Source organism: Manis javanica, chromosome 4, assembly GCF_040802235.1.
Source record: "Manis javanica isolate MJ-LG chromosome 4, MJ_LKY, whole genome shotgun sequence".
Classification (NCBI taxonomy): Eukaryota; Metazoa; Chordata; class Mammalia; order Pholidota; family Manidae; genus Manis; species Manis javanica.
The window spans coordinates 117,517,877-117,545,265 of NC_133159.1; the positions used below are offsets into that span (position 1 = coordinate 117,517,877).

At 37.0% G+C, this 27,389-nt stretch overlaps 2 protein-coding genes across 15 annotated transcripts in view; one reads left to right on the forward strand and one right to left on the reverse strand.

Moving 5' to 3' along the window:
• The window catches only part of NCOR1 (nuclear receptor corepressor 1), a 185,883-nt gene that overhangs the window by 158,262 nt on the left and 232 nt on the right, over nucleotides 1–27,389 (reverse strand). For all 14 annotated transcript variants that reach the window (XM_037013092.2, XM_037013076.2, XM_037013058.2 and 11 more), the window contains exon 2: nucleotides 8,995–9,172. In XM_037013092.2, coding sequence (XP_036868987.2) covers nucleotides 8,995–9,102 — 108 coding nt within the window. In that variant the 5' untranslated portion in view covers nucleotides 9,103–9,172. The remainder of the gene's footprint in view (nucleotides 1–8,994; nucleotides 9,173–27,389) is intronic.
• PIGL (phosphatidylinositol glycan anchor biosynthesis class L) overlaps nucleotides 27,047–27,389 on the forward strand; it is a 103,229-nt gene continuing 102,886 nt past the window's right edge. Inside the window, exon 1 of the mRNA XM_017671387.3 lies at nucleotides 27,047–27,334. The gene's annotated coding sequence lies outside the window, so the exon portion shown is untranslated. The remainder of the gene's footprint in view (nucleotides 27,335–27,389) is intronic.

Genomic DNA, 27,389 nt, shown 5'->3' on the forward strand with positions numbered 1-27,389 from the left:
TCATAAATATGTAATAGGGAAGACAGCCTCTTCAACAACTAGTGTTGGGAAAACTGGACAGCTACATGTAAGAGAATGAAACTGGATTACTGTCTAACTCCATACACAAAAGTAAAACTCGAAATGGATCAACGACCTGTATGTAATTCATGAAACCATAAAACTCTTGGAAGAAAACATGGGTAAAAATCTCTTGAACATAAGTATGAGAAGTTTTTCCTGGCACATCTGCTTGGGCAAGGGAAACAAAATTAAAAATCAACAAGTGGGACTAAATAAAACTAAAAAGATTCTGTATAACAAAGAACCCCATCAGCAGAACAATGAGACAACCTACAGTATAGGAGAATATATTCATAAACTACTCATCTGATAAGGGGTTAACATCCAAAATACATAAAGAACTCACACTCCTGAACACCCCCAAAAAATAAATAAATAAGCCAATCAAAAATGGGCAGAGGGCAGTCTTCAATGAACTAGAGCAAACAGTTCTGAAATTCATAGGGAACCACAAAAGACCTCGAAGAGCCAAAGCAATCCTGAGAAGGAAGAATAAAGCTGGGGGGATTATGATCCCCGACTTCAAGCTCCACTACAAAGCCACAGTAATCAAGACAATTTGGTACTGGCACAAGAAAAGACCCATAGATCAATGGAAAAGAACAGAGAGCCCATATATAAACCCAAGCATATATGGTCAATTAATATATGATAAAGGAGCCATCGATATACAATGGGTAAATGACAGCCTCTTCAACAACTGGTGTTGGCAAAACTGGACAGCTACGTGCAAGAGAATGAAACTGGATCATTGTCTTACCCCATACACAAAAGTAAACTCGAAATGGATCAAAGACCTGAATATAAGTAATGAAACCATAAAACTCTTAGAAGAAACACAGGAAAAAAATCTCTTGAATATAAACATGGGCAACTTTTTCCTGAATGCATCTCCTCGGGCAAGGGAAACAAAAGCAAAAATGAACAAATGGGACTACATCAAGCTAAAAAAACTTCTGTACAGCAAAGCACACCATCAGTACAATAAAAAGGCATCCTACAGTATGGGAGAATGTATTTGTAAATGACACATCCGACAAAGGGTTACCATCCAAAATATATAAAGAACTCACACGCCTCAACACCCAAAAACCAAATAACCCGATTAAAAAATGGGCGGAGGATATGAAGAGACAATTCTCCAAAGAAGAAATTCAGATGACCAACAGGCACATGAGAAGATGCTCCTCATGGCTAATTATCAGTGATATGCAAATTAAATCACAATGTAATATCACCTCACACTAGTTAAGATGGCCAACACTGAAAAGACTAGGAACAACAAATGCTGGCGAGGATGTGGAGAAAGGGGAGCCTTCCTACACTGCTGGTGGGAATGTAAATTAGTTCAACCATTGTGGAAAGCAATATGGAGGTTCCTCAAAAAACTAAAAATAGAAATAGCATTTGACCCAGGAATTCCCTTCCTAGGAATTTACCCAAAGGAAACACGTTCTCAGATTCAAAAAGACATATGCACCCCTATATTCACTGCAGCACTATTTACAATAGCCAAGATATGGAAGCAACTTAAGCATCCATCAGCAGATGAATGGATAAAGAAGATGTGGTACATATACACAATGGAATATTATTCAGCCATAAGAAGAAAATAAATCCTACCATTTGCAACAACATGGATGGAGCTACAGGGTATTATGCTCAGTGAAATAAGCCAGGCAGAGAAAGACAAGTACCAAATGATTTCCCTCATTTGTAGAGTATAACAACAAAGCAAATCAGAAGGAACAAAACAGCAGAGGACTCACAGACTCCAAGAAGGGACTAGTGGTTACCACGGTTACCAAGGGGGAGGGGTTAGGGAGGGGGTTGGGGAAGAAGGGAGAAGGGGATTGAGGGGTATTACGATTAGTACACATGGTGTGGAGGAGGGTCACAGGGAAGACAAGTAGTGACACAAATAGTGACTGTGGCATTTAACTACACTGATGGACAGTGACTTCAATGGGATATCTGGGGGACTTCATAATATGGGTGAATGTAGTAACCACGATGTCTTTCATGTGAAATCTTCATAAGAGTGTATATCAATGATACCTTAGTAAAAAAAGTTATTTAGATGATACACATAATAGTCTATGATGTCATATACATATGTACACATGTTTATATATATAATAGTATAGTCCCATTAGTATAGTATAATATATATGCTATATAGTATATGGCTTACAGTATATATAATTACTAATAAATATAGAACCATATATAGTCTATATATACATGTTCTAATATATGTGTTCAGAATATATATTAAAAAGGAATGTTCTGTATCTTGTTAGGCGTTTGTGCTACACAAGCATATGCATTTTTCAACTCTCATACAATATACTTATGACCTATGCATTTCACTGTATGTAAATTTACCTTTAAAAACAGCCATATAAATAAATAAATTACTGAACTCTTGTTAATGATACACATGCTGAGATATTTAGGGGTGTATACTGAATACCCAGCCCAAGTCATCTGCACTGGAAGCGGAGAAACACAGTACATGGTGTGCTGGATAATAGAGAAACTGAACAGTAAGACCTGCAAGTGGTTCCCTGCAGCCGGTGCACCTGGACCAAAAGAAAAGCAAGTCCTTTTTGAAAGTCTTAAAGGGACAGGGACCTCACAGCTGGACGGAAGCATCCCTGCAAACTCAGCCTAGCAGCTGGGAATCCTGGGGAATTCCAGGCACCCTAATGCTCTGGGAGGCAGTGCAGCCCTGAGGCCCTTCACAGTGATAAACACCCTCCTGTCCATTCCCCCTATCGCGCAGCCCGCCATAGCAGAGGAGCAGCCTGACAGCGGCTGCACCCACAGCAACTGCCCACAGCTTTGCACCCACAGCAACCGCCAAGAGCCTCCTCCACAGCAGCCCAGGCCAGATTCAGAGGCCCAATCGGCACACAACCACCCAGCACAAGCTGCTAGGGGTCGCTGTTCTTGCAGGAGAGGAAGGTGACCAACAAACAAGAAGGGGCTTTGTTCTCCCACCTGACACACATGCCAACTGCCTACAACTACATCTACTGCAATAAAAAGGTAGAAGAATTTGATCCAGACCAGAATCACACAGAAAACCCCTGAAAAGGAGCCTGGGGAGATGGATTTGACCAATCTTCCTGAAAAAGAATTCATACTAAAAGTCATTACCATGCTGATGGAGCTGCAGAAAAATACACAAGAGCTAACAGATCAAGTTGAGAGGGAGAATACAGAAATAAAAATCTCTGGAAGGACTTAAGAGCAGACTGGATGAGGTGCAAGAGGCCATTAATAGAATAGAAATCAGAGAACATGAACACAGAGAAGCTGACACAGAGAGAGATAAAAGGATCTCCAGGAATAAAAGAATATTAAGAGAACAGTGTGACCAATATAAACGCAACAATATCTGCACTATAGGGGTAACAGAAGAAGAGAAAAAGGGATAGAAAGTGTATTTCAAGAAATAATTGCTGAAAACTTCCCCAAACTGGGGAAGGAAACAGTCTCTCAGACCACAGAAGCCCACAGAACTACCAAAAGAAGGGACCCAAGGAGGACAACACCAAGACATAATAATTAAAATGGCAAAGGACAAGGACAAGGACAGAGCATTAAAGGCAGCCACAGACAGAAAAAAGGTCACCTACAAAAGAAAACTCATCAGACTATCATCACACTTCTCAACAGAAACCTTACAGGCCAGAATAGAATGGGATGATATATTTAATGCAATGAAACAGAAGGGCCTTGAACCAAGAAAACTTTATCCAACACGATTATCATTTAAATATAAAAGAGGGATTAAACAATTCCCAGACAAGCAAAAGTTGAGGGAATTTGTCTCCCACAAACCACCTCTACAGGGTATTCTAGAGGAACTGCTCTAGATGGAAGCACTCCTAAGGCTAAATAGATGTCATGAGAATATAAAATCACAGCAAAGAAAGGAGACCAACCAAACACTAACTAAAGGCAAAAAATAAAATCAACTACCCACAAAAGTAGTCAAAGGAAACACAAAAGAGCACAAAATAAAACACTTAACATATAAAGAATGAAGGAGGAGGAATAAGAAGGGAGAGAAACAAAGAATCATCAGACTGTGTTTATGAGAGCTCAATAAATGACTTAAGTTAGCACTTAGATAGTAAAGAAGCTAACCTTGAACTTCTGGTAACCACGAATCTAAAGCCTGCAATGGCAGTAAGTATATATCTTTCAATAATCACCCTAAATGTAAATGGACTGAATGCACCAATCAAAAGACACAGAGTAACAGAATGGATAAAAAAGCAAGACCCATCTATATGCTGATAACAAGAGATTCACCTCAAACCCAAACACATACACAGACTAAAAGTCAAGGGATGGAAAAAGATATTTCATGAAAACAACAGGGAGAAAAAAGCAGGTATTGTAGTACTAGCATCAGACAAAATAGACTTCAAAACAATGAAAGTAACAAGAGATAAAGAAGGACATTACATAATGATAAAGGGCTCAGTCCAACAAGAAGATATAACCATTATAAATATATATGCACCCAATACAGGAGCACCAACATATGTGAAACAAATACTAACAGAATTAAAGGAGGAAATAGAATACAATGCATTCATTATGGAAGACTTCAACATACCACTCACTCCAAAGGACAGATCCACCAGACAGAAAATAAGTAAGGACACAGAGGCACTGAACAACACACTAGAAAAGATGGACCTAATAGACATCTACAGAACTCTACAAGCAAAAGCACCAGGATACACATTCTTCTCCAGTGCACATGGAACATTTTCCAGAATAGACCACATATTAGACCACAAAAAGAGCCTGAGTAAATTCCAAAAGACTGAAATTCTACCAACCACCTTTTCAGACCACAAAGGAATGAAACTAGAAATAAACTGTACAAAGAAAGCAAAAAGGCTCACAAACACATGGAGGCTTAACAACATGCTCCTAAATAATCAATGGATCAATGACCAAATTAAAATAGAGATCAAGTAATATATGGAAACAAATGACAACAACAACACAAAGCCCGAACTTCTTTGGGACACAGCGAAGACAATTCTAAGAGGAAAGTATATAGCAATCCAAGCATATTTAAAGGAGAAGAACAATCCCAAATGAATAGTCTAAAGTCACAATTATTGAAATTGGAAAAAGAAGAACAAATGAGGCCTAAGGTCAGCAGAAGGAGGGACATAATAAAGATCAGAGAAGAAATAAATGAAATTGAGAATAAAACAATAGAAAAAAAAAATCAGTGAAACTAAGAACTGATTCTTTGAGAAAATAAACAAAATAGATAAGCCTCTAGCCAGACTTAAGAGAAAAAGACAATCAACACACATCATCAGAATCAGAAACGAGAAAGGAAAAATCATGACAGACTCCACAGAAATACAAAGAATTATTAATATATATGAAAATATGTATTTTCATATATTTCATAAATGAAAACCTACATGTGAACAAGCTGGAAAACCTAGAAGAACTGGACAACTTCCTAGAAAAACATAATCTTCCAAGACTGACCAAGGAGGAAACAGAAAATCTAAATAGACCTATTACTAACAACAAAATTGAAGCGGTAGTCAGAAAACTACCCAAGAGCAAAACCCACAGGCCAGATGGATTTACATGGAATTTTATCAGACATACAGAGAAAACATAATACCCATTCTCCTCAAAATTTTCCAAATAAATAGAAGATGAGGGAATACTCCCAAACTCCTTCTATGAAGCCAGCATCTCCCTAATACCAAAACCAGGCAAAGAACCCACTAAAAAAGAAAATTACACACCAATATCCCTGATGAACACACCAAGATGCAAAAATACTCAACAAAATATTAGCAAACCAAATTCAAAAATACATCAAGAGGATCATACACCATCACCAAGTGGGATTCTTCAAAGGGATGCAAGGATGGTGCAACATTCGAAAATCCATCAACATCATCCACCACATAAACAAAAAGGACAAAAACCACATGATCATCTCCATAGACGCTAAAAAAGCATTCGAAAAAATTCAACATCCATTCATGATAAAAATTCTCAACAGAATGGGTATAGAGGGCAAGTACCTCAACATAAAAAAGGCCATATATGATAAAACCACAGCCAACACAATAATGAACAGCGAGAAGCTGAAAGCTTTTCCTCTGACATTGGGAACAGGACCGGGATGCCCACTCTCCCCACTGTTACTCAACATAGTACTGGAGGTTCTAGCCGCAGCAATTAGACAAAAAAAAGAAATACAAGGAATCCAAATTGGTAAAGAAGAAGTTAAACTGTCACTATCTGCAGGTGATATGATATTGTACATAAAAACCCTTAAAGATTCCACTCCAAAACTACTAGAACTCATATCAGAATACAGCAAATTTGCAGGACACAAAATTAACACACAGAAATCTGTGGCTCTCCTATACACTAACACTGAACTAATAGAAAGAGAAATCAGGAAAAAAATTCCATTCACAATTGCATCAAAAAGAATAAAATACCTAGGAATAAACCTAACCAAGGAAGTGAACAACCTACACCCTGAAAACTATAAGACACTCTTAAGAGAAATTAAAGAGAACACTAGCAAATGGAAACTCATCCCATGCTCTTGGCTAGGAAGAATTAATATCATCAAAATGGCCATCCTGCCCAAAGCAATATACAGATTTGATGCAATCCATATTACATTACCAACAGCATTCTTCAACGAACTAGAACAAAGAGTTCAAAAATTCATATGGAAACACCAAAGACCCGTAATAACCAATACAATCCTGAGAAAGAAGAATAAAGTGGGGGGGATCTCGCTCACCGACTTCAAGCTCTACTACAAAGCCACAGTAATCAAGACAGTTTGGTACTTGCACAAGAACAGAGCCACAGACCACTGGAACAGATTAGAGAATCCAGACATTAACCCAAACATATATAGTCAATTAATATATGATAAAGGAGCCATGGACATACAATGGGGAAATGACGGTCTCTTCCACAGATGGTGCTGGCAAAACTGGACAGCTACATGTAAGAGAATGAAACTGGATCACTCTCTAACCCCATACACAAAAGCAAATTCAAAATGGATCAAAGACTTGAACATTAAGTCATGAAACCATAAAACTCTTAGAAAAACACAGGCAAAAATCTCTTAGACATAAACATGAGTGACCTCTTCTTGAGCATATCTCCCTGGGCAAGGGAAACAAAAGCAAAAATGAACAAGTGGGACTATATCAAGCTGAAAAGCTTCTGTACAGCAAAGGACACCATCAATAGAACAAAAAGGTATCCTACAGTATGGGAGAATATATTCATAAATAACAGATCCAATAAAGGGTTGACATCCAAAATATATAAAGGGCTCACGCACCTCAACAAACAAAAAGCAAATAATCCAATTAAAAAATGGGCAGAGGAGCTGAACAGACAGTTCTCCAAAGAAGAAATTCAGATGGCCAACAGAAACATGAAAAGATGCTCCACATCGCTAGTCATCAGAGAAATGCAAATTAAAACTACAATGAGATATCACCTCACACCAGTAAGGATCGCCATCATCCAAAAGACAAACAACAACAAATGTTGGCGAGGTTGTGGAGAAAGGGGAACCCTCCTACACGCTGTTGGGAATGTAAATTAGTTCAACCATTGTGGAAAGCAATATGGAGGTTCCTTAATAAGCTCAAAATAGAAATACCATTTGACCCAGGAATTCCAGTTCTAGGAATTTACCCTAAGAATGCAGCAGCCCAGTTTGAAAAAGACAGATGCACCCCTATGTTTATCGCAGCACTATTTACAATAGCCAAGAAATGGAAGCAACCTAAGTGTCCATCAGTAGATGAATGGATAAAGATGTGGTACATATACACAATGGAATACTATTCAGCCTTAAGAAACAAATCCTACCATTTGCAACAACATGGATGGAGCTACAGGGTATTATGCTCAGTGAAATAAGCCAGGCGGAGAAAGACAAGTACCAAATGATTTCACTCATCTGTGGAGTATAAGAACAAAGGAAAAGCTGAAGGAACAAAACAGCAGCAAAATCACAGAAACCAAGAATGGACTAACAGTTACCAAAGGGAAAGGGACTGGGGAGGATGGGTAGGCATGGAGGGATAAGGGGATGGGGGGAAGAAAGGGGGCATTAAGTTTAGCATGTATAATGTGGGGGAAGGCACGGGGAGGGCTGTGCAACACAGAGAAGACAAGTAGTGATTCTACAGCATCTTACTACGCTGATGGACAATGACTTTAATGCAGTTTGTGGGGGGGACTTGGTGAAGGGGGGAGTCTAGTAAACATGTTTCTCATGTAATGGTAGATTAATGATGCCAAAATAATAAAAAAAAAAGTTCTCAGTAGTTTTATCTGAGATTACTATTTCATCCCCTCCCATCCCTTTTTTCTTCAAATCTCTTAATCCCGTACCCCTATTCCATTCACCTCATGTTCTATTTTTCACAAGGTAAATCAATTATATAAACTCATCTTCCTACCCTCAAATCTGCCAAGAAGGTAGATACCCTCCCTATCCTTCCCTTCACTCAAGAGAGGCCAAGTTATCTAGCCAGCTTAACACTCAACCAGAAATTAAACAGAAAAATAGGTCTTAACCCAAAAACTCAAGGCAACTGATACTTCCCTGTCAACAACTCCTACAATGAAAAGCAAAGACATAGTCACCCCTGAAATCTAGCATCATAAAGCCATAGTAAGATGGCAAAGATAATTAATTAATCCCCAACCTTTGGTTTCCAGGCATCTGAATATGACTTTTTTTTCCATAAAAAAATACATATATATTAAAATTAAATTTGGTTTCTGACCAACAAATATATTAAATTAAAAAAGTTAAAAAAAATGAACTAGGCAATTTTCACACTATTTATTTCTTACCTGCTGGTGACGGGTGTTGGGAAACGTGTACTGAACAGAGTGGGAAGGATAACGACTTTGTTCTGTGCTGAATGCTCCTTGGTTGGGAGGATAACCTGAACTTGACATTATCAGTGAAGAAGTCCTCACCAGGCTGTGAGATCAAGTCCAACAAACAATCATGTTGCTAGGAAACCACCTAAACAGGATGGGAAAAATAAAATTGGTAAGAACTAAAGCACCAGGTGTACTTCTAATAAATTGTAACTATAGCCATATAAACACCTTCATAATTACCAGTAAAGGGTTTCTCTCCTGTAGAGGTTTGGAAAAGGTTAATGGGTCTTTTCATTTACTCTTTAAAAAAGGTTCTTTAATATATCACAAATAACATCAGTAGCTTTATATAGTAACAATGTGTATATAAAATCTTAGCATGGAACATGGCACACAGCAACTGCTCAATAAATGTCTCTCTTTTGCAAAATGTCTGAGAAACAATTATTATGTATTATAAAAACGAAAAGCTAAATACCCCTCCTTTTCAAAATGCCTCTGTTTTTTCTTTACAAACTTCTATCAAAATATACTGAAAGATTGAATACAGAAGCAGATATGAAAATCAAGCCACCTTCATAAGCCAGATATTAAAGAGGTTTGCAAAAATATAGAACAATGACATTCTTCCCATCAAATTTTGTTTTACTTTGGAAAACAGTTACTTATATAAATGTTATCTATATTAACGTGTGGTGGGCTTTTATTATTTTTAATTCACTATCTTTAAATTTTCCAGTTTTAGAATCTAATATGGTAAATATCAACATATATAACCCACATAAGCAAAAGTTTTTTGGAGAGCCTAATTTTTAAGATAGGAAAGGAGTCTTAAAACCAAAAAGTTTGATGACCATTGGCCTAGAGAATTAGGTCATCTTTAGACTGATTAGCACTAAGGTCCAGTTATACCCAGGTCCATGCACACATACTCCTTCTAGAGAACATGCTCCTAATTAAGATGTGGTTTTGACACCATGTTTGTTTCAAGTGAACTATCCTACTGAACAAGGGATGTGCCAATCAAATGCCTCTCCAGGATCTGGAATTGAGAACATCAGTTACAGGGAACTGAGTTGCAAAATGGCCAGAGTAGAGTCAAGGTCAGCCAAAGCATGTGCCCAAGAAGTTACAAGGGCAGCAGAGAATGGCAGTCTAGATACATGCAGGGAGATGTGGAGTCAGGAGAACTTGGAGGCCCCTGACTCTTTCCTCCAGGGTTGAACCCCCTGAGAAGCCGCTGTATTTCTTTCCTTGTCCTTTGATACCTATTAAACTGCCTACAGTCTTAAAATAAGTCCACCTTTGTGAAAGACCTATACCCCGAAAACTACAAGACATTCTTAAGAGAAATTAAAGAAGTCACTAACAAATGGAAACTCAACCCATGTTCTCAGCTAGGAAGAATTAATACTGTCAAAATGGCCATCCTGCCTAAAGCAATCTACAGATTCAATGCAATCCCTATCAAATTACAACAGCATTCTTCAACGAACTAGAACAAATAGTTCAAAAATTCATATGGAAACACCAAAGACCCCGAAGAGCCAAAGCAATCCCGAGAAGGAAGAATAAAGTGGGAGGGATCTCGCTCCCCAACTTCAAGCTCTACTACAAAGCCATAGTAATCAAGACAATTTGGTACTGGCACAAGAACAGAGCCACAGACCAGTGGAACAGAATAGTCTCCAGACATTAACCCAAACATATATGGTCAATTAACATACGATAAAGGAGCCATGGACATACAATGGGGAAATGACAGCCTCTTCAACAGCTGGTGTTGGCAAAACTGGACAGCTACATGTAAGAGAATGAAACTGGATCACTCTCTAACCCCGTAGACAAAAGTAAATTCGAAATGGATCAAAGACCTGGATTTAAGTCATGAAACCATAAAACTCTTAGAAAAAAACATAGGCAAAAATCTCTTGGACACAAACAAGAGTGACTTCTTCATGAACATATCTCCCCAGGCAAGGGAAACAAAAGCAAAAATGAACAAGTGGTACTATATCAAGCTGAAAAGCTTCTGTACAGCAAAGGACACCATCAATAGAACAAAAAGGTATCCTACAGTATGGGAGAATATATTCATAAATAACAGATCCAATAAAGGGTTGACATCCAAAATATATAAAGAGCTGATGCACCTCAACAAACAAAAAGCGAACAATCCAATTAAAAAATGGGCAGAGCTGAACAGTTTCCAAAGAAGAAATTCAGATGGCTAACAGACACATGAAAAGATGCTCCACATCACTAGTCTTTAGAGAAATGCAAATTAAAATCACAATGAGATATCACCTCACACCAGTAAGGATGACCATCATCCAAAAGACAGACAACAACAAATGTTGGCAAGGTTGTGGAGAAAGGGGAACCCTCCTACACTGCTGGTGGGAATGTAAATTAGTTCAACCATTGTGGAAAGCAGTATGGAGGTTCCTCAAAAGCTCAAAACAGAAATACCAGTTGACCCAGGAATACCACTTCCAGGAATTTACCCTATGAATGTAGCAGCCCAATTTGAAAAAGATATATGCACCCCTATGTTTATTGCAGCACTATTTATAATAGCCAAGAAAAGGAAGCAACCTAAGTGTCCATCACTAGATGAATGGATAAAGATGTGGTACATATACACAATGGAATATTATTCAGCCATAAGAAGAAAACAAATCCTGCCATTCGCAACAACATGGGTAGAGCTGGAGGGTATTATGCTCAGTGAAGTAGGCCAGGCGGAGAAAGACAAGTACCAAATGATTTCACTCATCTGTGGAGGATAAGAACAAAGAAAAAACTGAAGGAACAAAACAGCAGCAGAATCACAGAACCCAAGAATGGACTAACAGTTACCAAAGGGAAAGGGACTGGGGAGGATGGGTAGGAGGGGAGGGAAAAGGGGAGGAAGAAAGGGGGCCTTACGATTAGCATGTATAATGTGGGGGGGCATGGGGAGGGGTGTGCAACACAGAGAAGACAAGTAGTGATTCTACAACATCTTACTATGCTGATGGACAGTGACTAACGGGGTATGTAAGGGGAGACTTGGTGAAGGGAGGAGTCTAGTAAACATCATGTTCCTCATGTAATTGCAGATTAATGATACCAAAATAAAAAAAAAAGACTTTGTGCTATAAAAAATAAAATAAATAATAAGTTCACTTTTACTTAACATAAGTGGGTTTGGTTTTTATTTCTTACAATTATAAAATCTCAAGTTAAAACCCCAAATAACTATACAAAGCTTGGAAACAAAGCAAATGTCATGTCAATCAAATGATGAATGAATAAATAAAATTGGATATAGCTATACAAGGGAAAATAATTCTGAAATAAAAAAGAATGAAGTAATGATACACTACTACTTGGGAACCATGAAAACGTAATGCTAAGAAGCCAATCATAAAAGTCTACATTTTGTATGATTCCTCTCACAGTATAGGCAAATCTATAGAGGTAGAAAGTAGGTTAATGGCTGCTTAGGGATGGAAGTATGAGAATAGAGGAATAGCAGGTGATGTCAAGTATATAGAGGTTTCCTTGGATTTTTATTGTGGTAAAATAAACATTAACATACAATTAACCAATTTAGCCATTTTCAAGTGTATATTTCTGTAACATTTTGTACATTTGCATTGTTGTGCACCTATCACCATCAATCTCCAGAACTTTTTTATCTTCCCCAACTGAAATGCTATCCCCATTAAACACTAACTCCCCATTCTCTCTCCCCCAGGCCCTTAGAAACTGCCGTTTTTTCTGTCTCTGTGATTTGGACTACACTTAGGGACCCCATGTTCAGCGGAATCACAGGGTATTTGTCCTTTTGTGGCTGGATTATTTCACCTAGCACGTCTTTGAGGTTTATCCACATTACAGCATATGTATATCAAAATTACCTTCCTTTTTAAGGCTGAATAATTATTATTCCATTGTATTGTGCTTTCTGAGGTGATGAAAACTCTAAAATTGACTGTAAAGATGTTTGCAAATATCTCTGAATATACTAAAAACCACTGAATTGTACACTTTAAATGGATGAATTATATGGTACATGAGATATCTCAAGAAAGCTGTTTTTTTTTTTAATTACCAAGCCAAAAGACAGACAAAAAACAATACAAAGCAACCTCTAGATTTAAAAATGTGCTGGAGTCCAAGTTAACATATACCATATTTCACAGATTCTAATACCAACATGTTCAAATTCTGAAGTTAATAGGCATCCTACAAGCAATGGCATTTTATGGTTTAGTTAGAAGTAGTTTTTCTTTAATCTTAAAGGTAAATAACATCTTAGAAGCAAAAATATCTTTTTGCTGAAATACAGTATTAAGAGAGTTAATGCATCCAATAAATCTTCCATTTCTAACCTAAATCTTCCCCTGGAGAGCTCACATTACAGAAATTACCATTTGCTGTTTCCCCTTCAATTTATTCCTTGACTCTTAGGAAATGGCACAGAAATTAAGGACACTAATATTCTCAAAGTGATTTCCAATCTCAGGTCCTTTAAAAGACTAAGTTACATTTGCAGTGATTTTCAAAATTCTAAAAAAAATACATATATAAACTAGGGACAGTGAAGGACATCCTAAGTACAACCCCAAAAAGCACAAATAGTAAGACTGTTATCTTTAACTTCAAAAAAAAAAAGCTTTTTTCTGTTCAGCAGACACCTTAAAATAGCAAATCACGAACTAGAAAAAGTACAATAGCAAAATTTTGATATGCCAACATGTTTTCTTACAAATGAGACATTTCTGATACACAAAATGTATGTATATGTATGTATTTCTTACAAATCAGTAAGAAGTTGTAACAAACAAAAGACATGACAAAAATATGGGATTAACAAAAAAATAAAATTAGTGAAGTCAACTTCATCAATAATCACATAGAAGTATAACACAATGACTCTTCCCAAATAAATTGGTGAAATAATAAAAAAATGCCTATTGGTAAAGGTTTGGAGAAACAGGCACACTACTGGTGTGTATGTAAAATGGGTACAAATTGCTTTCTAAAGAATGACAATATACACCATAAGCTTTGAAAATATATCACTTATTCTACTTCTAGGAATTTCACTTGATTACTCATTACAGAGGTACCCAAAGATGAGGTTGTTTTTTAAGGAACTATCTAAAATATCCAATATATGAGCTCAGAAAATTGTTTCTAAAAAAGTTTAGCTAATGGGAAATTTTACTTGGAGTATATGGCACAAAAAAGTCCATAGATACGAGAACATTTTGTTTTATATAAAAGTATGACTTGTGTACACCATTGTTATTCAATTTTTCATGTGTCTTTTGTATCTTCACATTTAAAGACAAAAAGTAGAAACATTATATATTCAACAAATATTTATTGAGCAGCACCACAATGTACCAACACTGTTCTAAACACTAGCATAGAATGGTGATGAAGATACGCCATCTTATTATGAGCTGACATAAGCAATGAACAATCACAAAATAATATGAAACAATCACATATGTAAGACAGACATCTACTTTAGGACAAAAAGTGCTATAAATAAAATAGGATGGGAGAAGAGGGGTAAGGGATACATTTCTGATGGGGTGACCACAGAAAGCCTATCTCAGTTAGGATGAACATATGTTCAGATTTCCTAAACAGGCCCACTTTACAGCTACTCTTCCAGTGCCATTATTAGTTATGCTCCATTTCCTTCTCAAAACTGTTCCAGTGTGGGTAACAAATTATATTCAAAAATGATTTTTGAGCCACGTTTGAAAGATGAGAACAGCTAACTAGCCTTGGAGAGACAACAGCATTTCCCAGAGAGAACTACCAAAGCCCGTGCAAGGCAAGGAGGCCCAAGAGGGTGAGGCAGAAGACAAGGCCTGAGAACGGGAAGGGAAGATTGTTTGGAAAGTGAAACCTCTCTCTATATAGTCTGACCATTATTCCATTTCCCATCTTTATGTTACAAATATTTTCTTCCAGAATTCATAGCTTGTTTAATCTTTCTGAAGACTACCTATACTCCAAAATAAAAAATATTCTTCTACATTCTCCTCTTACACTTACTAAGCTTTTCTTAAAATTATATTTAGCTCCCATATATAAAGAGCTCACGCACCTAAACAAACAAAAAACAAATAATCCAATTAAAAAATGGGCAGAGGAGCTGAACAAACAGTTCTCCAAAGAAGAAATTCAGATGGCTAACAGACACATGAAAAGATGCTCCACATCGCTAGTCATCAGAGAAATGCAAATTAAAACTACAATGAGATATCACCTCACACCAGCAAGGATGGCCAACATCCACAAGACAAACAACAACAAATGTTCGCAAGGTTGTGGAGAAAAGGGAACCCTCCTACACTGCTGGTAGGAATATAAACTAGTTCAACCATTGTAGAAAGCAATATGGAGGTTCCTCAAAAAGCTCAAAATAGAAATACCATTTGACCCAGGAATCCCACTTCTAGGAATTTACCCTAAGAATGCAGCAGCCCAGTTTGAAAAAGACATATGCACCCCTATGTTTATTGCAGCACTATTTACAATAGCCAAGAAATGGAAGCAACCTAAGTGTCCACCAGTAGATGAATGGATAAAGAAGATGTGGTACATACACACAATGGAATATTATTCAGCCTCTAAGAAGAAAACAAATCCTACCATTTGCAACAACATGGATGGAGCTAGAGGGTATTATGCTCAGTGAAATAAGCCAGGCAGAGAAAGACAAGCAACAAATGATTTCACTCATATGTGGAGTATAAGAACAAAGAAAAAACTGAAGAACAAAACAGCGGAATCACAGAACCCAAGAATGGACTAACAGTTACCAAAGGGAAAGGGACTGGGGAGGATGGGTGGGCATGGAGGGATAAGGGGATGGGGGAAAGAAAGGGGGCATTAAGTTTAGCATGTATAATGTGGGGGGGGGGGGTACGGGGAGGGCTATACAACACAAAGAAGACTAGTAGTGACTCTACAGCATCTTACTACGCTGATAGACAGTGACTGTAATGGGATTTGTGAGGGGAGGACTTGGTGATAGGGGAGTCTAGTAAACAATATTCCTGATGTAATTGTAGATTAATGATACCAAAATTGTTTTAAAAAATGAAAAAAAAAATTACATTTAGCTCCCTAATCACCTGTTTTTTTTCTAAAAGATGGCAAGATAAGTAACATATTTTCTTTACTGAATTAACAGTTACCCCAAGAACACCCTTTTTGAACATGTCTGCCTCTCCATACTTACCTGGAATGCCATCCTCATTACAACCCAGAGATTTCACTATTTACCCTAGAGAAACTCACATACATACAAAAGGATATTTATTGCAGCAGTATAACAAACAAATTGAAGACAACCTAAATTCCATAATGTGGTATATTCATATGATAAACTACTATACAGCAATAACAATAAACTAGAGCTGTTTCAAAACATATAAACCTGAAAAGAAAGTAAAGCTGAGTGAAAATTTTTTAAATGATCCTTACATTAGAAACTAAGAAAATACCATAATTTTTATGTACTATAAATAAACATATTTAAGATACATATCTACTTTAGGACAATAGTTACATCTAAAGAAAGAAGGAGGGGTAGAAATTTTACTATTTTATTTCTTAAAAACTGAAGCAAGTATGATAAAATATTAAGTCTCCTTAAACAAAGACGGTAGGCACATAGACATTTCCTATATTGTTCTCAGCATATTTCTGTGGACCTTAAACAGTTCATAAAGGAAAAGTCATTTTATTACAAAGTATTTTTCCACATATCTATGATTCTGGATACACTAATTTGTCTGTCTTTACTGTGACATTATGAGGCTTCTATACCTGGTAAGGCAAGTTTTCCCTTACTTCTTAGTTTTGCTGTTACTTTCAAAGCTTTCAGAGTTATTCTAGGACATGTCGCTCTTTCACATGACTATCACTCAGCTTGTCAGGCCCCCATAAAATATACATATTTTGTATATTACATATATGTATAATATATATTGAATTCATAGACTAAAGGGAGAACAGATACCTTTATACTATCGAGTGTTCTTATCCTAAAATATGAATATGTATGTTTATAGTTTAAGATGGGAAATAAAATGTGTGTATATATAATTAAGATGGGAATATTTTAATGTACATATGATGGAGAATACTGTATGTGTGATGGGAAAAAATATGTGTAAAATATATAGAACACATCGTCATTATATATATAAAAATATGTAAAATTACCATGAAAAAGACAGGATTTATATATATAATTAAAACTATATACATTTTCTTTGTTTCCATCATTTTAAGGAATTTGAGAAGAGCTAATTAAAGAAAAAATCCAGTGTCAATTTGATCCAGTTTCCTCCATTTTAATCAAACAAATTCTTTACCCAGCTAGGTTTAAAAATGTTCTGGAGAATTGTCATACAATCTAATATAAAACTAAGTAAGAACTTTTAAATTTGTATGCAGTACTATATCATATATGAATATTCTAACTGAACCTACCACCCTACTATTGTTTACTTTTCCTGCTGCAGGGGAATATAGCTAGGGGGAGAGTCAGAAGACAGAACTTGATGTCTCCCCAGACTCTTTCCTGCCTGCTCCCTACCACACCCAACGGATGGAAGTCTGAATATCTAAGAACTGGCAGGTCTTGAGTTTAACCAACATTGATTTTATCAAACAGGAATCTGAAGCACAGAGAAATTAAATAACTTCTACATTACCACAAAGTTGTCAGTGGCAAAAATGGGAGAAGCCAGTGTTTGCTGTGATGATCTGCAGCTTTCTCAGCATGTGGTGAACTACTCTGAGAAGCTGGGACCATTCAGTGGGCCCACACATTAGAACACCTGGGCAGCATCCGGCTCCTATACACACCTGTACTTGCTCCAGATAGAAGGGGAAAAACCAACGTGTGGGGGTTTTGCTGGTATTGATGTTTGTTTTGTTTTGGGAAATAGGTATTATATGCATGATTTAAGATTTTTAAAAGTACCATAGAATAAATACAAAGAGAAAAATCTCCTCATCCTTGTCCCCCAGCTGCTACTACCCAACTGTCCTCCCAGAAGGCAACCAAAGTTATTAGTTTCTAATGTACCCTTTAGAAATATCCTGCACATACACACACACTTCCCATTATGTAAATGGCTGCAGAGTATACAATGTTTGGTATCTTGCTTTTATTACTTAACAATATATTTTGACATTCTCATGAGTCCATAAACAGCTTCTTTATATTCTATTGCTGTAGAGCAAAATGTTCACAAATACAATTTTTTAAGAGTTTTCCAAGTAATTCTGAGCTGCACCCCTAAGAAACACTCACATGATCTATCTCTGAGCTCTCCTCCCAACTCAGACATCCTAAGTAAATAAAGCTATAAATAGAATGGAGAGGTAAAAAGAAAGATCTTAGCTCAAGGGCATCTATGTTTTTTTCCAACAAGTGGTCTGCCAGAAGAGAAATCCACGTAGTATGGTGGTGGTGTTTTTTTTTTTTTTTTAATTTCCAGCAATGGTGAGTCCTGAGTTCAACACTTGGCATTCAATGTCACTCAGATATGAGTCAAATGACTTGTCCATGTTTCCCTTCTGTCAGTAATCTTTGTCAGTGGCAAATGCTGCCCTACAAACTTAAGGTCAAAGCAGGACCTACCCACGGTACGAGACCTACAGCTTGGAGAACACTGTGACCTGCTTCATCAAAATTTACCCATGAGCAATAGAGTAGACTCTTTTTTTTAACCAGCACTCTTTCCTCAAACACCTTACATGGAAGCCAAACATAAAATACACAAAGAAGAAATACTCTGATTTGGTGAGAATGAGTAACGTAGAACCTTTCTTTACAGTCTTCTGTCTTAGTCCCTGCCTTCCACCTCACTCCAGTCCTGGTTCAGCAAGAGACCTCCCCAGAACACTTGACATGCTTGAATACAATTGAAATAAAAGAATTCAGTTTAGGGGAAGGAAACACCTTAAGTGTCAGTTTCAAATTTTAATTTCAGTTCTGAGCACCAAAACTCATTAACTCAGAGTTAGTTACATGTTTGATTTTTATGAAATGTAAAAATTCTATGAAATGTTTAAGGAACCTGGTTAAAGGAGCTCCCTCATATCATAAACACAGATAAACCTATTTTAGGATGGGGATAATACAGAACTAGATGCTACTATTGTAAGTGACAACAGCACATTTTACCTGAATTTTACAAATAAACCCAGAACTAGCCTCCTATACTTTAGAAGCAGGTAATAAAACATAGTAAAATGAAACTGGTCTTTATTAAATTAGTTTTCAATCTTTCCATACTAAGTAATAAAGATACACACACACATTTACTCAACAGGCAACTTGCAACAACAAAATTTCAAATACACTCTTACAAAGAAAAATCTAATTCCCCCTCACCAGGAACTCCCAGCTTTTGGCCTACAACCTTTGCATAACCAAAATGTACTTGGAAAGGTTCTCAAGGTGGCCTAAGCTATCTTGGGTAAAAGCTAAAAATATACTTTGCTGTGGCAGGAATGCAGATGCCTCATCAAATAAGGGTCACAACAGAAGTGAAGCCCATATTCATCAAAGCAGAAAAAGGACCCTACCAAATACACAATTCAATTTTCTTTTAAATGATCAAATAATAGAACCTTTTGAAAGAGAAGTATGGGATAGGGGAAAACCTCTATGACACTGCAGATGCCAAAATAATTACTTTCTAAACTGAGGCAAATCAGGTCTCACTAATTCTCATAAAGCAGCCCTGCTCTAGTCCAACTCCAAAAGTACACTGTTCAAGGAAAGGCAAGGACCAGCCTCTGGGGCGTCCCAATCACCTAAAGGAATCTGACCTCCTGGGCCTACCTCAGAGTCCAACCTCTGAGAGAGGAGAGACTAGAAATCAACTAAGGGAATTCAGTACTTTGTGTGAAATCAGAAAGATGATAAACTGGAATAAAACTTCTACTGTAAAATAATATAACATTCTTTCCTTTAAAAAAAATTAAAAAGGAGCTCCTCTGGGGGAATGTCAGTAAAAAGGTATTTGTAAGCTCTTTTGATATTATGACATGTCACTTAGGAGACAGATGAAGGGAGCTAAAGAAAAAAGCCTTTTAGATTACAGTATCCTCCTCAGTGAAGTATGATGTCGAAAGAAGGACATTAATAAGGGCACAGTTTTTGATTAACCTCAGAATGCTGGCAGTCAATTCTTGAATTAAAAAAGAAAATGTTGATTTATCCCTACAGAAAGTGAGAAAGAAGTTTCCCAAGCGAGCAGGAGTAAACAGCACAACTGAGAGCCTTGTGGTACAGTTGCCCTCCCTATACTGAACTAATTTTCAGAACTGAGCAACATTCACTCTTTCAACTGTAAGAATGAGTATATTCAAAGCCAAAATTATCAATTATTTGTCAATTCTTTTCTCCATTCACACACACACACACATACAGTGTATTAGGATCGGAAAACACTTTAACTTTAGATGCTTGGCCAGAATTAATAGGTATGATAATACCTAAGGAGAAAAATAAAAAGTTACCATTTACTGAGCCTCATTATATACTACTAGGCAGTGTACAAAGAGCTAAGTGTGCATGAGATAACCTAAAACACTAGTGCCATTATTATCCCCATCTAAAGGCTTTACAAAGGCTAAATAATTTCCTCAAGGTAATTCTTTTTTAATGCAGAGACATATCTTAAAGATCATGTTCTGCTGCCTCCCCTTTGACCCACTAACAGAGACTGCTAAAGATCATGAAGCAAAGAGAAACAGGCTAATGAACAGACTCTATTTCTAAGGTATATACCAAAACAAAGAAAAGCAACTGACAAAAGAAGTTTACTGAATTCTGTCCAAAAAAAATAAAATGAAACCACCAGACACCTGTGAGGGCAGAGACCACCTCTGTTCCGCTCACTGGCCTCCCCAGCACCAGACAGTGCTTAGCTCTCAGTAACACCCTTCTACCAGCACTGCCTCCCCCTCCTGCCTCCCTCAGCCTCCCAGGCTTCTCCATCTCTACTGCCCCATCCGCACCTCTTGCTGCAACAAAATCCTACCTGCACGTCTCGCTTCAATACTCTCTCAAGTCAGAAGGCCAATGTTCTTTTAAACCATAAATCAGAATATATCACTCTTCTGCTTAAGACTCCCCAGGGGCTACCATGCACTTCAAATAAAATCCCATCTACCCACTAGGGCCCCCAAGGCCCCTGCTTCCTCCCCCTGCCAGCATACCCCAGCACAGTGAGTTTCCTTCCTGTCCCTTCCTCTGTGCCAAGTTCTTCCTTGCCTCAGGCCTTTGTCCTTTACTGTTGGCCTGGAATGCGCTTGCTGGCTCATTCATGGGGCTGACTCCTTCTCAAAAACTTAGAGTCTCAGCTCAAATGTCATCTTCTCAGAAAGGCCTTTCCCAAGCACCCTGTAAGGTAGGCTCCCACCAACTGCTCTCAATCACATCACCCTTTTTATTCCTTTACAGATTAATCACAATCTGAAATGGGTTAGTTTGCCTTACTTTATTATACTGTCTTCCCTCACTAGAAATGTAAACTCCCTGTTTGAGTCCCTACCATATTTGCTGAACAAAAGAAATAAGAAATGTACACAACTTATTTTAAGAAAGTTTAAAAATCTATTGAAGAACTTTTTTCTCCACTTCTCAAATTGTCAAAATGTTTTATTTTGTAATATCCACTACTGGACAGGATTTGGGTGGGACATACCCATACATTTGTGTCAGTTATCTACCCAAATCTGTACTATTCATGTCACAGCAGCTCCACTCTAGTAATCTATCCTACAAAGCTGCTTGCACAAGCATACAAAAAAATACACACAAACAATTCACTACAGCTTTATTTTTTCTGACAAAACAAATCAGTAATGGTCACAAATTGATTAAACAGATTATGGTATTTTGTTAAGCTGAATACTATGTAGCCATCAACTGCAAGGTAGCTCTAAATGTATCAACATGTAACATTCAAAAAATAGTACACCACAGATCCCATCATACAGAAAATTTACACACGAGAAAAAAATCTGAGAAAAATGCAACACTTTCAATTTCATTATATATTTCATATTGTACTTCTGCAAAATAATGTATTACATTAAACTAAAGACAAGTAAAGATTTTTAAATAATATATCCTCTTCCAATCATTAAAATGATTTTGTATGAATACAGCATAACTTCTTCCACCCCACCCCTCCTGTTCCATTTAGCTCCCTCCTTCCTTCCCCCACACAACACACAGAGTTAACGGACAATATACTCCCTAAATCTGGTATATTTACACTATGTATAGAAATCACACACTTTTGGTTTTATTCCAAACACATAAAAGTTACTGTAACTCAAAACTGAATTAAAAGGACTTAATCAAAAGTAATACAATTAAATGTCTTTGAGTTCAAAGACATGATGATTATTACTTAAACCAAACATTTCAAAATTACATAAATCTATAGGCTACTGCCAAGGGCAATGAACTGCCTAGAACAGATTACTCTGCCTCTGAACTGTGCATGACAATAAAATTGTCAAGGAAAGAATCTGTCAGTTAAATAGAAGTATGATAGTGGGTGGGGGGAGGCAATCTGCGACCCTTGTGACCCTCATAAGAAATCTGAGAGTCAAATTTTCCTAGAAAAACATAACCTCAGTTTATCCTGGTTTGGTATCAGCTTATGTACATACATCAAAAACAAAACCAGAAAAGCGGCCCAAGTTTTATTCTTCAAGTAGATACTGGGGGGAAGGAGGTTCAATATAATAATTTGATAATCTGGATTTTTCCTTTGCTCTTGACTAATCTACGTGAAGATTTAATCTTTGATATAAAACTAGTCAGTACTATTCTTTCAAACGGATCCCTTGAAAGAGATTCTATAATAATCCTATAAACCAATATCCTATATTCCTAATTCACAATTTTTTATTAGCACTGAAACTACTCAAAATTTCCTGCATATATAAACTTAACACATCTGTTCTAAAAATACATAGTCTGAGATGAGCCAATCCTATGTTTACTTTCTCTTTCTCCCAAAAATCCCACTAAGTAACAGAAACTTTTTGTTTTTTAAGAAATACTATGATAATGCACTGATTGCAGACATTTTATCTCACTAACACTGGTAAATTTCTATCTGATTTTTAATTTCCAAAAAAATTTCATCACCAAGTTTGCAGGTGTATCAGTCAGCCTCTACAACAACTGCACCAAATAACTAGGGGCTAGGCTCTTTTTTATGCTTTCAACAAATTCTACTACACAGGAAGGATTAAAAAATAAATGATATACAGACATGCCCACAATGGACTTGTGGTCTAAGTGGGGACTAAATGGACATATGCATATGTAAATAACTATGACATTACAACAGAGGCAAAAGTAAAGAATTCCCAGAATGAAAAACAGACATCTTTGGAGAGGAGGGAGTAGGAGGGAGTCTTCTGGATGAAGGGATGTGTGTTCAAACCCCCAAAACAGGCAGAATTTAGATATGGCAGAGTTTGGAAAAGTTAAGGTAGAGAAACAGCATTCCAAAAAAGAGCACAGTATGAGAAAAAACAACCCTTTTTAATGCAATACAAAATAGACATAATATTCAACAGCCCAAATGGAATAAACATGCCATGCTTCAGAATTAATGACAGAATATCTGAGTTTAAAATGTGTGTGTGTATGTGTGTTTTTTGTTTACAGTAAACATTTTGGCATGAATACTCCACAGAAAACTAAGGTATGAGCTTTTCAACACAGCATTAATAGAATTCATGTTATTTATCTAAGCTTTTCTGCAACTGAAATCCTCATAGTTAAAAAAATTTTTTTCTCCAGAAGTTTGAGTAAGTGAATCAAGGAATAGCTAACTTATAAAATAATTAACCTGTTTGGATCTGAATCACCTAACCACTGATATAACAGCATTTCCATCACTGCCTACTTCAATTCCATGAATTGTCACTAGGTCCAGATAACCTCAAAAACATTTTTAATAAGATATTTATCATAGCAGATTAAATATTAAGCAAACTAAATAACTCCCAGTGATCATCAAATTACTGGTGTAGATCAATACTATTTTTTTCAACATGTATTTTCATTGCAGAAATTTCAAGAATACCATAAATTCAACTATTAAGCTGAGTAAGTGATCTCTCACACCCCATCCACCTCAATTTTTATTTTAAGAAATTGTCAACCATCACATTGAATCATCCCGCAGATTGACATGGTGCAATGGAGTAAGCACTATCCTGGGTATCAAAATTTTGGATCCTGCTACTACTCAAATGCTAAGCAGATCACTTCTGTGACCCTCAGATTATTCACCTGTAAAATGGGTTTTAAAAAAAAACTAGATAATCTGTATGACTCTACACTCCATAATTCTATGAATTATTAGCATTTTAAACAATTTAGATTTGTTTTTGAGATCACTTTTAAGTAAAAGTAGCAAACTGAAGATCACAGGAATATTCATATGGCTTTGCATGGTCTCATTTTCATATGCAAGGAGGATAGATAAAAGTATGTTGTATCTGAAGACTAGCCAAGTAGTATTTTGACCACACAATCTTCTGAGATAGAAAAAAATGGTAGAACAGTAAAATGTTCAAGGAAAACCACCACCACAAGAATACCAAAATAAAAAACAGATGCTCTACACACATTATTGTTACATGACAGTTTTTCACAACTTTTCAATACTCCTAAAATGTCCTGATTAAAAAAAGAAACAAAATATTTTCTTAACCATCTACATAAATACACTATTTGCATCGACAAACTGAAAAGGACAAAATATCAAGGAACTTAGACTGGATTATTTGTGCATGTAACTGATCTGCTCAACTTGATACTTTTATAGCATCTAGTAAATGCTCTGAACAGAAAAGGTACTTCACACTGGCTGAACACAAGTGGCTGATCTATACATTAATCTCTAATCAACAAAGAAGTCCATACATAATAAATCCTGATCAACCTTTACTACTTCTTTGTACCGTATGTTAGTAAAATCCAATATGGAAGTTACTAAATATGAAAGACATCTATCATTCCTTGACGTCTACAACAATTTGAAATTGGAATTAAGACAGATCACAAAATACAATTAAAAGTGAGTAACAAAACACACACACAAAAAAAATGAGTAACAAATAGCCTGACATTTACCTACATCAATTCCTCGACTATTCAAAGGCCTTTGTTTTCCACTGCAGATAGCAATGGTAAGAAAATCTCACCATTTCACAAAAAAAAAAAAGTTAAAAAAATCTTAAGGTAAATTTGGCTAGCCTTCGAACAACTTTTATTCAACAAATTCAAAAAAACATAATTTTGAGCATTCTGTACTTTTTTAATTATGTGGGTAAACAAATACTTGCTTTACTGTATGATTAAATCCACGAGGACATCCGGTTAAAAATACATGTTTCCTCAGAAGCCATGGAGAGAATCATAGCTATACAGATATTTCAAAGCATATAACAGGTGTATACAGCTAAATTTTAATTATGGGAATACATTTACAATGTTTATTCGTTCAGCAAACATCTGCAGTGTCAATAGCCTACACAGAAAATTAAATCCTACATGCTGCCTTAAACGTAAAAATAAAATCAGAGAGCCTATCCTGCCCTCAAGAGGAGATAAAACTGGCAAATACCTAAAGACAAGGAAAAAAGTGTAAACGCCATGAGAGACATGCAGATAAAGCATTTCAGGAGTGCAGAGGGAGCTGTTACTACCTCGCAGAAATATAACCCTTTCAATCTGTTTAAAGCAATTTTGTAACTATTAACTCCCTTTGGCTCAGGACAGTCAACCCAAGGAGAGCAGGTATTTTCCTACTATTACAGATGAGGAAACTGAAGAACAGAAAGGTTGATAATGTTCCAAAATGTCACAGAGTAAGTTAAAGGAAGAATCAGGACTTTGTATTTTCTCTGGGGGAGTAATTCAACATACAGCAAGGCTTTTGTAAAAGGAAAAAGTATTTTGGTATTGCAAGTTATCACATCCTATGTAGTATGTACATATTATTTACATGCACATGTTAACTTCTGATTTCCACTAACAGGTGTGCTTAAAGCAACTGTGTACTATAAATATTAAAAATAAATAAATAAAATTCCACTGCATTTTAACAGCATGAGAAAATAAAGACACTGTTTCCTTCTCCAACAACTCGTTATTTCTTCTGTGATTTTTACCCACGTCTAAGTAAGATTCTAAAATTGGTCTAAGTAAGATTCTAAAACTGATCTTCTCTTGATAGGTCAATTGGTCCATCCAATAAATACCTTTATGAAATGAAAGGGTCTATCAGAACACTTTCAAAACATCAACTCTTCAGTTATGGAAGGGATAATTACATGTGACCCATCAACAACAGCTATTATCAAGATATGTTGAAGAAATGAATGAATATTTGTGGGCCTTTTCAAACACTGCCCTTTGCACAATGTTCCGCCTTCTATCACTGCCTCACCAGGGTGCACACAAGGAATTTTACAAATCAATTTTCAAAATACTTAGATATAATTAAGGAAGCAAATCTGATGCAGGTGAATATACTAATTCAAAAGATTAGAATCACTCATACCACTACCCTCCAAGGTTAACTCTGTGGAAGCGGCACTGTGGCATGCCACACTTCCTGAGCAAACACTTTTCATAAATATCACTTATTCCCATCCACACCTTTAATACGCGACTATGCCTAATCCAGCTAATTCTAAGAATTCAGTCTCCTATCCATCAAGACTGATTTCTCAATTACGATTTCTCAAGTCTCTCTTCCCCCAAAAAAGAGAATTCACCGACTTCGCACATTAAATCACCAAGAATAAAAGGCAGAAGGTATTGGGTTCCGATCTCTGCCATCTCCACCGCTACCCACCCTTCGCCATTACACCCAGAAGAGGTTTGGTCAGAAAGGTGAAGCAGTTTGCTCTTCACACACTTGTCCACCGCTGTCCCCCTCCCTACCCTTTACACTCCCAAGACGGCCAACTGCGCCGCAGTGAGCCCAGGCCCGCCACCTGTGCCGGCCCCGCCCGGGCTTCCTCAGGCGGCCCTCCGGGCTCCGCACGCCCCTCCACGGGACACCGCGCCCCGGCCCGGCCCATTCTTCCTCCGAACTCCAAAAGCCTCCTCCACTCGCCCTGCCCGAGCTCCCTGCCGCGCCCGACTCGCCCCGGGCGGCCGAAGAAAACCGGCAGGGAGGCTGGGCGGCTCCCGACCTGCGCGGTACGCAACGCCCCTCGCCCGGCGGGATAGCCACTCCGCGGCTGGTGCCCTGAGA